Source organism: Pollachius pollachius (genome assembly GCF_949987615.1).
Source record: "Pollachius pollachius genome assembly, chromosome: 9".
Classification (NCBI taxonomy): domain Eukaryota; kingdom Metazoa; phylum Chordata; class Actinopteri; order Gadiformes; family Gadidae; genus Pollachius; species Pollachius pollachius.
Genome location: NC_136942.1, coordinates 10,314,326 through 10,330,399, shown reverse-complemented (window position 1 = coordinate 10,330,399; position 16,074 = coordinate 10,314,326). Strand labels below are relative to the sequence as shown.

The window sequence follows — 16,074 nt, the reverse complement described above, 5'->3', positions numbered from 1 at the left end:
CTATGAAGGTGCTAATGACATCAGGTGGCGGAGCCGGTTGCACGTTCAATCACTCCCCGTCAGGGCGGCTCGTACCCGGGTCGTGCTGCAGGGTCTCAGGCTGCTCTTCAAAGCTCGGCCTAATGCCGTCATCTGCTGCTCAGAGGCCACAGCTACCTCCATACGGACGGACGGATAACTGGGTTATCAACCACTCGCTCCCCCCCCCCCCCCCCCCCCCCCCCCCCCGCTAGAGCCCCCGCCCTTGCCTTCCTCGTGCCTTTAAAAGCCCATTATGATCTCTCTCTTCACCCCCCCACCCACCCACCCACCCACCGAAGACTCAGTCAAGCCTTTTTCCAAATGTGTATTATTAGCCGGGCCAGATCTTAACCGAGCTCCGGTCTTGGCGTCGAATCATAAACACCAACGCCCTGTCTTCACTCAACCCCCCCCCCCCACCTTCCTTCCCCTTCTATTCAACAACCTCATCCTTGCGCAGTTAATATCGCCATGGCGATTGCAAGTTGCATATCTTTCCCTGTTCCACAGCCTGTTGACAAACACTTTGGCCGCTGTCGCAGGCCATCTGCGGCGCTGTCACTCACCGTTTGTTTTCTCACTGTCGGCGGGCTTCATCTGGATCGGATGATGCATCTGACGGAGAGGGGCAGAAGGGAGGGTTACCATGGCGCCCGTCAATAACAGAGAGTCCAGACCGTGACCACCATCAGCACCGTGAGGCTGACAGAGGGATGAATCCCCCCCCCCCAATCCGTATACCTCCTGTTTCACGAGGACGGGTTCCGTTTGTTCAGACTGAATCAGCCCCGAGTTAATGCTGTAAATGATGTCCAACATGAGGTTTTTATTTTGGGGGGAGCTGCATGTAGCTCAAGAGGTAGAGCGGCGGGTTGGTTGTTTACAGGAAGGTTGCTAGTTTGATCCCTGGCGTCTCCTGGCCGAGTGTCGAGGTGTCCCTGAGCAAGGCATCTCAACCTAAACGTTCCGGACGAGCTGGCTGTCGCCTTGCTTGGCTGACTCTGCCGTTGGTGTGCGAATGTGTGCATGAATGGGTGAATGTTTGGCAATATTGTAAAGCGCTTTGAGTGCCCACTGGTTAGTAAAGCGCTGTATAAATGCAGTCCATTTATTTTAGATGCATGTCATTATGGGCAGGAAGGGTATCTTGGGAAGGGGGTGTCTGCAGGGGGACTGCAGACCTCGGGCTCGAACACCCTGATATCTATCCTGCTTCTAGTCCCTGTGTGTCTGCCTCACGTCCGCAGGAGAATATTCACCAAGGCAGTGGTGATGCTTCCAGCATCTCAACTCACTTCCCACCGAAGCCATCTGTATTCAGTTATGCCATTGATCTTTTTGTAATAATAATATATACATGTCCAGGGCGCTTCTCTTCTTAGGCAGGAAGTGAATCCAATATAAAGCACAGCGGACAGGAAACAAGAAGGGGCGAAGGAAACGGGCTAAAACAATCAGTGTAACGCGACTGATGAGGGAAGGAGGCAGTCAGTCCAGGACCGCTCTGTAATAAGAACCACGGGTCGTAAAAACAGCGAACCAATTAAGCGAGCACTCTTTCCAAAGGCCAGTCGTCGTCGTCCTGGAACCCCAGTAAGCTCACGGCTATCCTTTTAAGCTGCTCCAATTTCTACCCACATTGGCCCTCGGCTGCTTCTAAAACATCATCAACTTGGATGATTGACAATGAGAAACTGAATTATAATAACTACGACTAACAGGAATGCGGTGTAACAAGTCTCGGGGCCACATCATTTAAAGAACGCTCACTCAAGAGTCTCATTCTCACTCTTTTGGTCACAGGTCGTTCCTGAAGATCATCCACCCTAAAACACACAAGCCATCGGGTGAACTTCTTCATCCTCCGCTACACATACCCAGTGCATCCCTCTGATATTGAGTTCACCTAGACTCTGCATTAGCCACCCACCCACTTCCTCCCACGCACAATTTTACTTTGTATGTCCTGCCACTTAAAAATAGTACTTAGCATGGTGTTGCGTCTTATCCTAGCTATCTATGTTGTTTACGGGTAGTGGGTTAACCTAGTGATTGTTAGTGCTTGGCACTTGATTCAATGAACATCCTTACTGTAACGACAGCCATATATTGACGTTTCTCTTTCTTCTGACAAACGTACTTATTGTAAATCGCTTTGGTTAAAAGGCATCTGATTAACGCCCTAAATGTAGAGCATATAGCAGATCCAAAGAGATGTTATCATTTCTACGTCTCCTCCTCCTCCTCCCCTCCTGGAGGAGCAGCAGAGACAACAGATGGCCGCGCTGCTTGGCGGCTCGCTGGCACGGGCGCTCATGCAGGAGGAGGTGGCACAGACGGAGAGACGCAGCCACACCGGCCTCCCCGCTGCCGCTGCACCACCGGCCCGCCAACCGCCGCCGCCGCCCGCCAACAGCCCAGAGGAGCGGGGAGGAGGGGAGGAGCAGAGAGGAGCTGAGCCGCCGCCGGCCAACAGCCCCGGAGGAGCGGGAGGAGGAGGGGAGGAGCAGAGGGGAGCTGAGCCCGCCGCCAGCCAACACGCCGGAGGAGCCGGGCCGTCGCCGGAGCCGCCGTCACAATCCACACTTTGTTTTGAAAGGGCAGATCTGATTGATGGCGTGACAGGGAAAGTAGTTATTTAAGTACAGTCCACTACATATAATCCATCAGCCCCAGTTCGACTCCACCAGCTAGTCTCTCTCCCCCTCTCTCTCTCTCTACGGGGCGCTCTCCGATCGCCTTGATTTAATGACGGGCTGAGGGGTGTCGCTATCGATTTAATGATTGGAAGGTGTGATTTGAACGAGCAATCAGTGGGGAACATGTTGACGGTTTAACAAGCTATCGCTTCTCATGGTTGACCGGTCTTTAGCCCGTCGATAAATCAGGTGACCAAGGAGCAGGACCTCCTCACAATGGACGACCGACCGCATGGGTGGGCCGGCACGGCAGACGCCCACTCAGGTCTCCACACAAGGAGAGCAACATGTGAAGCTAGCGAGGAGACCACCATGTGAAGGTAGCAAAGAGACCACCATGTGAAGGGAGCGAAGAGACCACCATGTGAAGGTAGCAAAGACACCACCATGTGAAGGTAGCGAAGAGAGCAACATGTGAAGGTAGCAAAGAGAGCAACATGTGAAGGTAGCAAAGAGAGCAACATGAAGGGAGCGAGGAGAGAAACATGTGAAGGGAGCAAGGAGGCCACCATGTGAAGGGAGCAAGGAGGCCACCATGTGAAGGGAGCAAGGAGGCCACCATGTGAAGGGAGCAAGGAGGCCACCATGTGAAGGGAGCAAGGAGGCCACCATGTGAAGGGAGCAAGGAGGCCACAATGTGAAGGGAGCAAGGAGCAACGTGTTAAGGTAAAGGACCCAAGGGAAGGGGTATTTTTAGGAGACTGCGTGTTGATTAAACGTGTTAGATGAGTACGAGTGTGAGTGAGCGTGTGAGAGTGTGAGAGAGAGAGAGCGTGTGCAGCATCTCAGGCAGCCTGATCACCCCTTTTTAAGTCTTTATGTTGTTCAGTGCATTCTGAGGTATTTTTAGGAGGCTGCATGTTTATTAAGCATGTGAGCGTGAGTGTGAGAGAGAGTGTGTGATAGAGAATGTGTGTGTGTGTGTGTGCAGCATCTCAGGCAGCCTGATCACCCCCACTTTAAGTCTTTGTGTTGTTCAGTGGATTCTGGTGAGAGTGAGTGTGAGTGTGAGCGTGAGAGTGTGTGAGAGAGTGTGTGCGTTTGCATCATCTCAGGCAGCCAACTCACCCCACTTAAAGTCCTTTATGTTGTTCAGTGCATTCTGAGCCTCCAGTGCCGCTTTCCTCTGGTAGAAGGTTACAAAACAGCAGCCTGCAGAGAGAGAGAGAGAGAGCACGTGAACGGGGGTCATGTTCCCATCGGCGGAAACGCCGAGGAGGGCCAGCATCGAGAGAGCAGGAACACTAACAGACAAGCGGACGGCCGCCTGCTCGCCAGCTGTCACATGGCGTCGACCATGTGACCAGATATTCTTAGCACCGTCGGTTAGCCGGCTAACAGCCCGGGCCGAGCGGAGCAGATAACAAGATGTTGTGCGCAGGACCGCGGCGGCAGAGGCTAGCACCGAACACCGAGCCCCACGGAGGCGTGGGGTGGGGGGGGGGGAACGGGTCAGCGCCAAACCCGCCACCCAGGGCTGGCAGGCCTCATGGAGCACGAGTCACACATTTTAAACAACACACACCACTTTCCCCAAACCCCCCTTCACAAGCCCACGCATGGGAATCATGAAATTGCACAAAGAGAGAGTGGCAGGAAGGGAGAGAGAGAGGGGAGGGGAGGGAGGGAGGAGAAGCAGAGCGATAGGGAGGCAGAGAGGAGGAGAGTGGGGCAGAGAGAGAGCGGGAGAGAGTGAGGAAGAGAGGGGAGAGGCACAGAGAGAGAGGGGGGAGGGAAGAGTGAGGCAGAGAGAGGGGGGGAGGGAGTTGAGGCAGAGAGAGGGGGGGAGGGAGGAGGGAGAGGCCCAGAAAAGCGAGGAGAGTGGGAGAGGCACAGAGGGAGGGGGAGGGGGGAGGGAAGGGGAGAGGGGGCCGGGTTAGGCAATGGGGGAGGGGAGTGGAGAAAAGAAGAGCAGGAAGGGAAAGGGGGGGCTGGGTGGGGGAAGAGCGAGAGAGAGCGCGCGAGAGGGCGAGAGAGAAAAAAAAGCAGCCTCTCATCCCTGCGTCCCAGCAGAGCGCCAGTGGCATTCCAGCCTGTCAGTTTCAGCGGGCTGGGGAAGTGAGGGGCTGCTGCATGCGTCTCTGACCTACATAGTGTGTATTATGCCGTTACTGGCGCTCCCCAGGCTGGGGGGTTGTGTGTGTGTGTGTGGGGGGCTGTTGAACTCTAATATGCATCGAGTTCCTCTCCCCCTCCCCTCTCCGAGAGTTGGCTCTCTCTCCTCTCTCTCTCCCTCCCTCCCTCTCTCCCAGAGTGTCTCTCCCTCTCCTCTCCGAGTGCCTCCCTCTCCTCTCTCCCTCTCCCCTCCCCTCTCAGAGTGGCTCTCTCCCCCTCCCTCCCAGAGTGTCTCTCTCTCCCTCCCCCTCTCCCTCCCTCTCCTCTAGCCCTCCGCCCTCCCGAGCCACACAGCTTATCAGATGGTTTCCAACCAGGACCTGTGGTGGATGTGACCTAAAAAATATTGATTTTTTTTCAAAAGATAGAATAGGGGATCGCTCTGCCGGCTCCGGCTGGCGGATGATTTTGAGAAATATACAACCGATCAAAATGGTAGTGTGGATTACAGTGCTATTGACGCCATTAGTCAAAACAAAATACAAGATGGAGGGCATGGGGGGGGCGTAGAGGGGGGGTTATTATTTGATGTGCAGACAAAGTGCGGACCGGGAGGGTGGATCTTCTTCGGGGAGGGGGTGGGGGCAAGGCTTCTCCAGGTTCAGTTTAACACAGTTTTAACACCACTCAGAGCACAATACTTCACTAAACGAGTGCTCAGTTCGGGTCGCTAGCGCAGGTTTCGGTCTCTGCTACAATGCTGGGCTTAAGACCAGATTGTTGGCAAGAACCACAAATTAGTTTGGAATCTAATGAATATTCTTAATATAGGGATTGTAACGATGTCATACATAAATTAAATTATACTTTTAGCACTGAGTTTTTTTTACTAGGATCTTAATTTGGTAGGATAGTCAGCAACGTGCAGTTATGCCGTGCTCGGGAGCTAGCAAGCTAACAAGCCAACAAGCCAACAAGCTAGCGAGCTAAGCTAGTTGATCTCAGCCATGCTGCTCGCCTGACAACAAAAAGTATGGTGCAGAGCGAAGCGCCAGGGCAGTGGTCCGCAGCTCGTCCATAACATCAAACATCATCCAAACGTTAATAAACACCAATTTACTAGTTTTGTCTTGCCTCTCCTGATAGTCATAAAATAATATCGAAGACCTAGGCAGATCATTTGCAAGACTTTGCGAATGCCTTTTCAGGGATTTAAATTGACATTTAATCTAACACTTTAATACTTTTAATAGCCCCCCTGCTGGGTGTCGTTACTCCTCAGCATCACACGGGGGGCAAAGTAGGAGGCTCACCTCCTGGGGGCCGGGGCGAGCCGAAAGGGCTCCAGTGATCAGGCTGGATTATCAGTTAGAATACATTAACATTGCATTAACATGTCAATAGGCCATCACAGCTGACACCGCGGTCGGGGGGGGGGCGGCTATAAGGGAGGCTTTGAACCATTCATGGCCTCACAGGGGGACTCACAATGTCTCCTGTATGCACGCCGCCACACAGCGACCTGGGAGACGCACAACCGCCTCTCACAAACGCACAACAGTCTCACACAAACGCACAACAGTCTCCGGGGGACGCTTGAGATTTGTTTAGGTCCTGAGCATGTGAACCACGTGAACCCGGAACGGAGGAAGTCTAGGGGCAGACCGCTACAGAGCGGAGGTCCATAGGTGGACCACTACCCGGAACGGAGCAGGGGCTGGCCTAGGCTGGGCTGCTCCAGTACATGAACACGCTTGGCCTACCTGGCTAAATCCCGGTGACAAGCCTCAAGACTGCACTTCACAGATTACAGCCATATCCCCCAGCCCAGCCCCCACCCCGGCCCGTTTTTCCACTTTGCTGCGAGACGGCCGGGCCAGATAGACCCTGCGACATCAAAGCGGGGGCCCCACATCAAACCCACAGGGCGGATTAAGGCTTCAGACCATAGCAGGGTCAGCTGAGCATAGGAGGAATGGAAATGTGCAGGACGTGCTCGGGCTGACAGTTCTACAGGAGCTGCCCATCACCCCGCATTGTGTTAGAGAGTCTCTCTCTCTCTCTCTCTCTCTCTCTCTCTCTCTCTCTCTCTCTCTCTCTCTCTCTCTCTCTCTCTCTCTCTCTCTCTCTCTCTCTCTCTCTCTCTCTCTCTCTCTCTCTCTCTCTCTCTCTCTCTCTCTCTCTCTCTCTCTCTCTCTCTCTCTCTCTCTCTCTCCAGCCTAAACTGAATCTCTCGACTCAAGCACTCTTTCTAAAAAGGTGAGTGCATCGATGGATGTCTTAATAGAAAATTGCAGTCAAGCAACACTCTTAGCCCACACTCGCTTTACACGAGGCTACACTCTGCGAGCCGTGCGTTGCAGAACAAAAGCCTTAATTTCCATAATGCGAGGTTACACAAATACGGCTTCCATTTTAGCGTCACCACACCAGAAAGGCAAGAGGCGAGTGGATCATCTGTGTCCGTTAAGCGTAATAATAAAACCCAGCGGTATTGCATGTTGCATACACAGGCCGGGGGACATTGTGTTGCAGTCCAACGATGCAACGCTCTGCAAAACACAAGAGTACCGGACAAACAGCGCAGCAGACGGCCGACATTTTCTGGCCGGCGATGGAGCTCTGTTGCAATATTGTAGCGGACCGCCGGTGCGTGGCCATCTGAGGTGTACCGGGTGGGGGGGGGGAGTCAGGGGGGAGGCAGAGGGCCAGCTGGTGCTGGCCGGGCCCTGGCACATACCTTTGCTCTGCGGGGGGTTCTGGGTGCGGTCGCGGAGGATGTTGATCTGGTGCACGGCGCCGAAGGGTTCGAACAGCTCCTTGAGCTCCGTCTCGGACCAGGAGCGCGGGATCTGCCCCACGAACATCTTGATGGAGTCGGGGTCCGGCTGGTCAAGGTGCTCCACGGAGCCGTTCAATTTGCTCCCATTGCCGTTGCTGAGGGGGGGCAAAAGAACGAGAGAGGCGTGGTTAGTAGGATTGGGGAGATATATCGCCGCTCTTCTTCGTATGATAGGAGAAACGATACACTGGCACTTCTCATGCCCAGGAAATATCACCCGGAATGACGATACTTTAATTTATATAAGGCGCTCTAAACAGATTTCCCTGTTCTTCGAGGTGGAGCTCAACACACGAATGAGGAAAATGTAGCTTAAGTTAAAAAGCTAAAGTCAAGTAACTGAAAAACTCAGTTTGGTCCACGTCTAAAGACAGAAATCTTTACCTTTTCACGGTCAGTTTATATTCACTGTTAGACATATCATGCAGCTTTATAGGATTGTCAAAAAATATATTGATTATCGCAGAATCGCTGTATACCGATATTATTGGTATCGTGGGCCTGTATCGTGTATCGTATAATAAGGTACCCTGTGATTCCCACCCCTAGTGTTTAGTATTCCCAGACGGGGACAATCTCATGACAATCCCTCTTCCTGTTGGGGTGGACTCCATCCATCGGCGGAGACCCGCAGAAAGACATCCATCAAAGAGCAGATTGATTTCTGAAATGAAGTGGCAGGTGATGACTAATGACCTGCACCAAAGAAAGAAAAACTAACTAAACTACAAAAAACATGCCCAACCTTTTTATATACATCAATTTATAAATAAATACTCATGCCCAACCAGTCTATCCTTTCTTTAAAACAACCCTTCATTGTAACGTCCATATGATCCAGAGACCGGCAGCAGCAACACCGAAGTTGAATTATCGGAGGAAGAGCGATTGTTCTTGGGGTTCATCTCTCTGATCCACGGCCCTGCTCCACATTATAGACCCGTATGTGATGTGAAGCACAACCACGGTTGAATGGAATGAGTTTAATGACGTAAGTTGTCCTTTATAAATCAAAGAGATAAGACTAAGGGCCATTGGTGACAGTTAAGGGATGATACTAATGTGTGAACCCGTTTCAGATATTGGAATGAAATCACAGAAGTACTTTAATCCCTGCACCCATCCCGGCCTATTATACTGTTAGGGGCCATTAAAGCTGCCCTACTGAAATATGTGCAGTCCCGACAACATTAAATAATATCGAACACGCCTTGTCCTGGTTTGCGTAGTCACTGATGCCTGTGAGTTTGATTTATGGTAATGTACGCTGCCAAGAACCAATGGGGAGGTTTCCCTGGCTAAATGATTGGCGGTCTATCCTAGTTCACAGTGACGGCGATAGAAAACGATATCAATTTACCTCCATGGCTCGCCCAGACAACAGATAAATAGTGCTGCATGACCCGAGGAGTAAGGTAAACGCTCAAGCCTGTTGTAAGGACCAAGGAGGAAACGGAGTGAAATTATTGAGGACTATATGGAAATTATACATTTGCACAAATAGAATTTAGCCCGCAAGGAAATTTAAATTGGGGAGAGATTCATTTCACAGAATTGACAGAAACTGTCAGACCTCAATGTATACATTTACAGTATGTAGAAGGGATTAGAATCAGAAACAGGACGATTCCAACTCTCTCTAATTTAAGAATCAAGACAAGCATTTCGGATTAGCTCGCGAGCGCACAACACGCTAAAACAAAAGCATCACATTATGACAATAGTTCATCTGGCTATTGTTGGAAACAGGAAGCCATCAGGCCACCGCTGGAAGGCGTTTTGCTGCAGAAGGCGAGAAGACGTCGAATGGGATACAAAACGCATACTCAAAACCACATATTGACAAACAGTCAACGTGGGACGGGAGGGGGCTAGCAAAAAGAAATGTAGCGATATAGATAAGTGTCCCACTCAATACCACCATCTTCCATCAGGCAATGTCCCTGGGCCAGGTGAGAATAGGAGCAAGACTGCAGTTAATCCTTCCCTCCGCACACAGATACGACACGAGGCAGGACGGGCAAGTTAGCACTACTGGCAGACATGTTTTCAGGAGAAGGGTCGTATAAATCAAAAGGCCATCGCTGACACCGTGAAGGCAAGGCAGAGATCAGAAGACCTGGTGTCGATTCAGAACATGGGACTCCATTAGCTCCAGAGACATGCAACACCACTCACATTTTATGCTACTTTTTACTTTCCTACCACAAGGCAACAAAGGAAGGCAGGGGGGGGGGGGGACACTAAAGAATAGCTACTGAGTAGAGATTAAATAAATAAAGGAAGTGATTAACAGCATGCCGACCTTTGGACACGAGCCATCCACCTCTTACACATCGATCCCAAGCGTTCGGCAGAAACGCCAAACTCCTTTAAGGATTTAAAGGACATGCTGAAGACTCCCACTTTGACACCGCGCCACGGTTATCCAACGCTCGTAACGTCTTCAGAGATTTCCTTTCTCACTAACACAACTGATCCAGAGAAGGCCGTCAGTCAGCAAAAGCGGAACAAAAAAAAAAAAAACGACACCTCAATGGGGGCTGTAGCCCCCCTCCCCAACAGCTATGGAGAACCGCAGGGGTATAGCTTGGAACCTGACAGAAACCTGGCTTTAGTAGACCCCGTGTCGTCCGCGGTGCGTCTCCTCCGCAGGCATTTTGGCGATGGTACAGGGAGTAACCTACAGCGTCTTCGCCCCGGCGGGGGGAACAATTACATATTGTTCCCCCCTGCTGGAGAACGCTGTCAACCGGTCCCTGGGCAGAACAATGGGCCGAGTCAGAGGGATGCTGGGGAGCTTGCTGGGGGCTGAGTCTAGCAGGGCCACGACACTGTGGTACGTGACACCATTTATCCACACTCACGCCCTGGGCTCTCGACGCCATTTTGCAGAGGATGCCACCTCTCTGCGGGCATAGGCACAAGACTCTTAAGATGTGTAAGGAATTGTTTACACGCTTCATTAGAGGAGAGAGAGCGTCAACGTTTAGCCTGCCAACATACGAAGCTTGGACAATAATGACAAGATAAGGCCCTCCTAAAGCTACCGTTTTTGATGTGCCCTCCCACCTAGTGAAACACTGTAAAGTGCATGCTTTACCGCCGCCTGGCTGTGTACACATAAGGACACACCGTTTGATGAACACACTCATGATGTGAAGCACAGGAACACACACACTCTCTCTCCAGCGGCCCACGCAGCCGGAGGCGGGGAACACGGTGTACGACGATTTTGAACATTCCTAATGCAGCTATTGGATACGACAGCCGTCTCCTTCCAAGACGCCCCAGAGCAGCTGAGAAGTAATTCGGTGCCGCGGCGACGGTGGCATACCTGCTGTCGCGCTAGCACATAAACCACATGATGTATCAGGGCCATGTGGCCGCACAGTCACTCCCCTGACCTTAGAGACGAGCAACCGGACCGCGGCCGCTCAGTCCCCCAGTGAGTGACATCTTCATGCAAAAATTAGGACGCATCTCTCAACCTCAACCTGCCCGTCACTATGAAAATAACATTTGTCACATCGATCCACGCCGAAGATAATGGGGGCTGTCGGCCCCCCAGCTGGTGAGGTTTACCTCTTGATGCTCACCTTCCTTACTTTGAGCAAATACATAATAAATAAAGGACATGAATGCACAATTGGGAACCCATTGGGGCCCATTCTGCAGCCACCGTGTTGCCATTCTTAAAGCATGTCTTTTGAACGTGCGAGGGAGGATCTATGGGAGAACACGTACCGCCATGAGACGCCTCCTCGTCTTGCTTAATGGACCAGATTCAACCCCACTCCCTAAAGGTTAACGTGCACATGGTGGGACATCTCCGTCATGCTTTTTTGGGGGGGATGATAAATGGTTTATTACTGTAGATATATCTTGAATAACACTGACATTTAAATCAATGGCTCTCCAAAGCACTTAAATGCTAAAATGGGGATTACAAATGAGCCATGAAGAAGACAAGAAATCTGACACATTAAGGTGCCATCGTACAGGACCTCCCTCCACATGGGTCCACTGTGACCCAGTTTCCATTGTTATTGCTTTTGATTGAGACGGACATGTTCAATCAGCCAGTGAATGGCTCCATGTTAAAAGATAGCCAGCATCCGATGACAAGGCCCGCCCCATTTACCGCCATAACCAAGCCAAACGCTCCCTGCCAGATATGGACGAGCCTGCCTTGAGTAGGGCCCAGAGTCGATGAATAGTTAAATCTCCTTGCAACCAAATCAACTCTTGCTCACAGTGCTCAGTGACAGAGCATGAATGCAAATCTTTAGGCGGCCCTCCTTGGCAGGAGAAGTATTCACAACCGGCCCCTTCAGATGTAGAGACAAACGGCATACTAAAAGGCAGCAATTAGCACATGCTTTCCTTAGAAAGGAAGCTAATTGCATTGACTTACCATTATCCCACCACGCCAAAACCAGCCTTTATATTCCCGTGCATGATTTAAGAATGATTAAATACTGAATGGTCACACACACACAAAAAAAAAAAGAGTTTCCCCCCATCTGCCTCAATCCCAGAGAGAGAAATGCTACACTTTTCTCTGCGGGGCGCTTAATTAAGCATGGAGCTTATCTACTGCTGCAGCTGACCCCAGCGCCACAGGAAATGACTTTGTATGGGCGGCAGATACGGTTGACATGTGGAACACCAGCCCCATGCTGACCATCATGTGAGGCATCGCTATCCCTTTAGCTTTGAGCCCAGCCATCTTAAGAGCAACGGCCACCTTTACAATGTGTGGCGGTCTGGTAGTATTGCTAGAAATGTGAACTGCAATTGTAGAGCTGAATTGACAATTGGGACACATTTTATGGGTAGATCTGTGTATTGTCATACGTCAGATTATGGTCATGGCCACACCTCTCTCTGGCCAACACACAATGGCGCTTAGTAGCAGTATCTTTACAAGAGATTGGCGACTGGGGATGGCTCAATAGGGTGGGCAGCACAATGGGTTTCACGTGCTGCTTGTGAAACCAATCCAACAAGAAATAGGCTTGCCTGAAACAATGCATGGAGACCTTCAATCTTTTTACATGAAACTAAAGGGTCGTGCTTAACAACCCTTAACAAATAAATAAGAGATCACTAGCGCAGTGTACATTGGAATCCTAGGATATTTATTTTTCTATTTGCAAAGTCATTGACCTCAACAACAAGCCATTACCAATTGTGTTCATCAAAATCCAATTTGCTTAATGTCCTTGAGAACAGGAGTTTGTGGTTGTGGAGCAGCGAGTGTAAGCAGCCAGACAACATTTAAATTAATATTCACAATTGGGCCTGCTCTACTTTGAGATCAGTAATATCAAATTCTAAAAAGGACCAGATATAGATTCTGCCCTTCCCTTATGTCCTGTTCTACATGTAAATATACCGTTGCATAGCTAGGCCCAATGCACAGTTTACACATTGCCTTGAGCTTGTAAACATAAGACATAGCTATATATCTTTCTGATGTTCCACAAGGAAGATAATCTATTGATTTCATACTTTGTGAATGTTAAGTAATGATATTCTGCCATTTGTAATGCTATAAACAAAAAGGAGTAATTGCACAATAAAACTATTTAAAACAAACGCAGCCGCCTACTTTTTTTGGCAACATCAATGTTTGATGGCATGCGCGTGACTAACAGCATATCAAACCTACACCGTGCATCATAATAAAAATTAATGAACATAAATAACACTTATAAATTCTTTATATCAAGCTACACACCAAGCTAGTTATTATTGGGTCTATAAACTGTCAACATGCAAGAAATGGCAGAAACGAAGCCAGCTTTATGTGAGAATTGATGAGGGTTGCAGAAGACCTTGGACACAGCTGAGTTGTGCAACACAGCCTCATTCTTGTGAAATACCGAACCAAAGAACTCATTTGAGAAACATCCTGTGTGAACTGCGAGCCAAACCACAGCAGCAGCATCGAAACAGCACAGTACGTTGAACTTCTTACAGTCTCTGTTGTCAAACTGGGACCTTCTCAACCTACCAAAGGCCTGTGCCCTGCTCACCTGCTCACAGCGAGAGAGGAACAGGTGACATGCCAGAGACTGGAGCCCCTTGCCTTCAACATCTGTCCATGCTGGCACTTTCCCACAGCAGTGTCACAGGAGTGAACAGCTGGTGTGGTGTGCACGGCCGTCAGACCTGGTGACAAAAGGCCGAAGCTGCCCACAGATCCACAGCTCCCGGGCCACGACAAAGGGATCACCTCGGCGCTTATCTTGTCCGATGCAATGTCCCTGCTTGTTGCTACAGGATATCGCTTAAGCCCTGATAGTGGCTCTCACCAGCCACGAGAGGATAAATCAATCAAACACAGCTCGCTAAGGGTGGATCTAATTTCTCACGTCGTCTCTGGGCCCAGCGTTTCCCTAATGAACGCTGCAAAGTTATATCTTTGGTAAACCCCCACCACCCATGCATATGGACAGCAGATGACTTGATCTTTTGGGACCAATTATGTGTCGTTGTTGGATGATTTGTCGTTGATAAATCCAATGTGGACGTTTGTATGGGAAGCCAATAATGTGCTCCGGTTATTAAACTGGTTGTTGTTTTAGGTTAAACTCCTACTTTTGGATCCTACCACCATGGACAATTGGTCCAGCCCTCACCACCAGTGAGTCAACAAACATGTGATGGTCAGCATCGATTGAATGAGGATTGATCAACGTTTTTAGGTTATATGGGAAAGTAAGGGCTGATGGGGTAATAAACGACCTCCTATTAGTATTTAACATGGCATATTTCAGTAGGTAACTATGCAATGGCAGTCACCAACTGAAACATACCATGGTTAAACACTATGCATGCAACGTTCACGAAAGCAACATGAACGTTTATTAAATATTAACATCAGGATTAGCTGAAAACACGGAGGGATCGCCGTGACCTCGATACATGTAAGCATTAATAATGTATGTAGGGTACTTTGTTAAGAGAGCCCGAAGCGGGCCAGGTCCCGGGTCACGGGGACCGCCGCCATGAGGACGGCGTCACGGCCACGGTCACATGACCCCAACCAACACCCAACCCCTACCACCAACGACGGACCGACCACGTGCTGCTGTTGCGAGCCCCCCGCGCGCAACATGGAGCCCGGGTGAACACCCATCAACTCCGGGCGAGCTAGCTAGAGAACTAGCATGAAGCTACAACGCTAGCATTGAGCTACAGCGCTAGCGTTGAGCTACGACGTTAGCATTGAGCTACAACCTTTAACACAGATCTACCACCGCTAACACTAAGCTACAACTGCTAACACTAAGCTACAACTGCTAACACTAAGCTACAACCGCTAAGACGAAGCTACAACCGCTAAAACGAAGCTACAACCGCTAAGACGAGCAGGGAGGGACCGGGGAGCGCCAGGCATACCCAAGCGGGGCTTCTTACTACCAGAGCGGGGTAATTAAAATCAGCGATCCGCGGTTAAACCCGACCACTGCGAGGGACGAGTACGCACGTAGACGTGTTTGAAGCGAACGCTAGCCGACGCAGGTCACCGACGCCTTGTATCGTCAACGGCGGGCTACGCGTTGCACTGTGCAGCGCAGCACGACGCCCGTCGCCCTGCGACACCGCGTCGGTAGCAACTCTATCTGCTCAAACTTTGAGCCGGAAGGAAGTCAGCGGGTTGATGTCTTAAAACATCGGAGAAACGCCACAGATAAACACCGAATTCGTGTGGTTAATGAGTTATGTTGTTGGCGGAACTTCGGAGCGCGGTGATAGCGCGGGGCCGGCGCTCCGGACGCACATGTTACGACCGTTGGGTCCGAGCGCTGCCAGCCCACACTCGGCCTTGTGAGCGGCGGGTCCCGTGACTCGGAGCCACGGAGAACCGGCGATAGATACGTACACGGACGGGGTCCGTGCGGCGGGCTTAATAGTGTACGATAAGAGGGGTTCGGTGGTGGTGTTGGAGTGGATTAAAGTTGTTGCAGTTGACGTGGGCGTAGCGCCGTGTGGTGAACGAGGGAGCGGCGTCGAGGCCAGCGACTCCGGCTCCGCTTGGAGCCGCAGCCGGAGTCGCTGGCCTCGCCGCTACTCCTCCGTGCATTGCTTTGCGGTTAAAATGGCTACCCTTTTCCCTTGTTGTAAAAGTTGAGTTACTTACATCGTTTCGCCCGAACTCATCAGCCGGCTTTCGGCCAGATGGAAATCCAAATCGTACGACGAAGTCATGATCAAAACAACGCCGCGGTGCAGGCAGACAATGAGAAGTGAGCCCCGGTCGAGAGAGACCCGACCCCTGCGAGACGGAACGGAACAGGTGCGAGGGGCGTCTTCAGAGTTGCTGCATGCGATGTGAACACGGAGTCGGCCTTGTTTCGCTCTCCTTGTGGTGTCTCCTATCGTCCGTTGAAGTGAGAGTGTGTCTGGATGCCGTCTAACTGGATCCCGTCTCACTGCACACCG

General features: G+C 50.8%; 1 protein-coding gene across 1 annotated transcript in view; it reads right to left on the bottom strand.

Moving 5' to 3' along the window:
- Window positions 1–16,074, bottom strand: part of LOC307080171 (CUGBP Elav-like family member 2) — a 29,288-nt gene extending 13,214 nt beyond the window's left edge. Inside the window, exons 1-3 of the mRNA XM_079742803.1 lie at window positions 15,773–16,074; window positions 7,516–7,712; window positions 3,789–3,872 (exon numbers count right to left, since the gene is read on the bottom strand). Coding sequence (XP_079598929.1) covers window positions 3,789–3,872; window positions 7,516–7,712; window positions 15,773–15,840 — 349 coding nt within the window. The 5' untranslated portion in view covers window positions 15,841–16,074. The remainder of the gene's footprint in view (window positions 1–3,788; window positions 3,873–7,515; window positions 7,713–15,772) is intronic.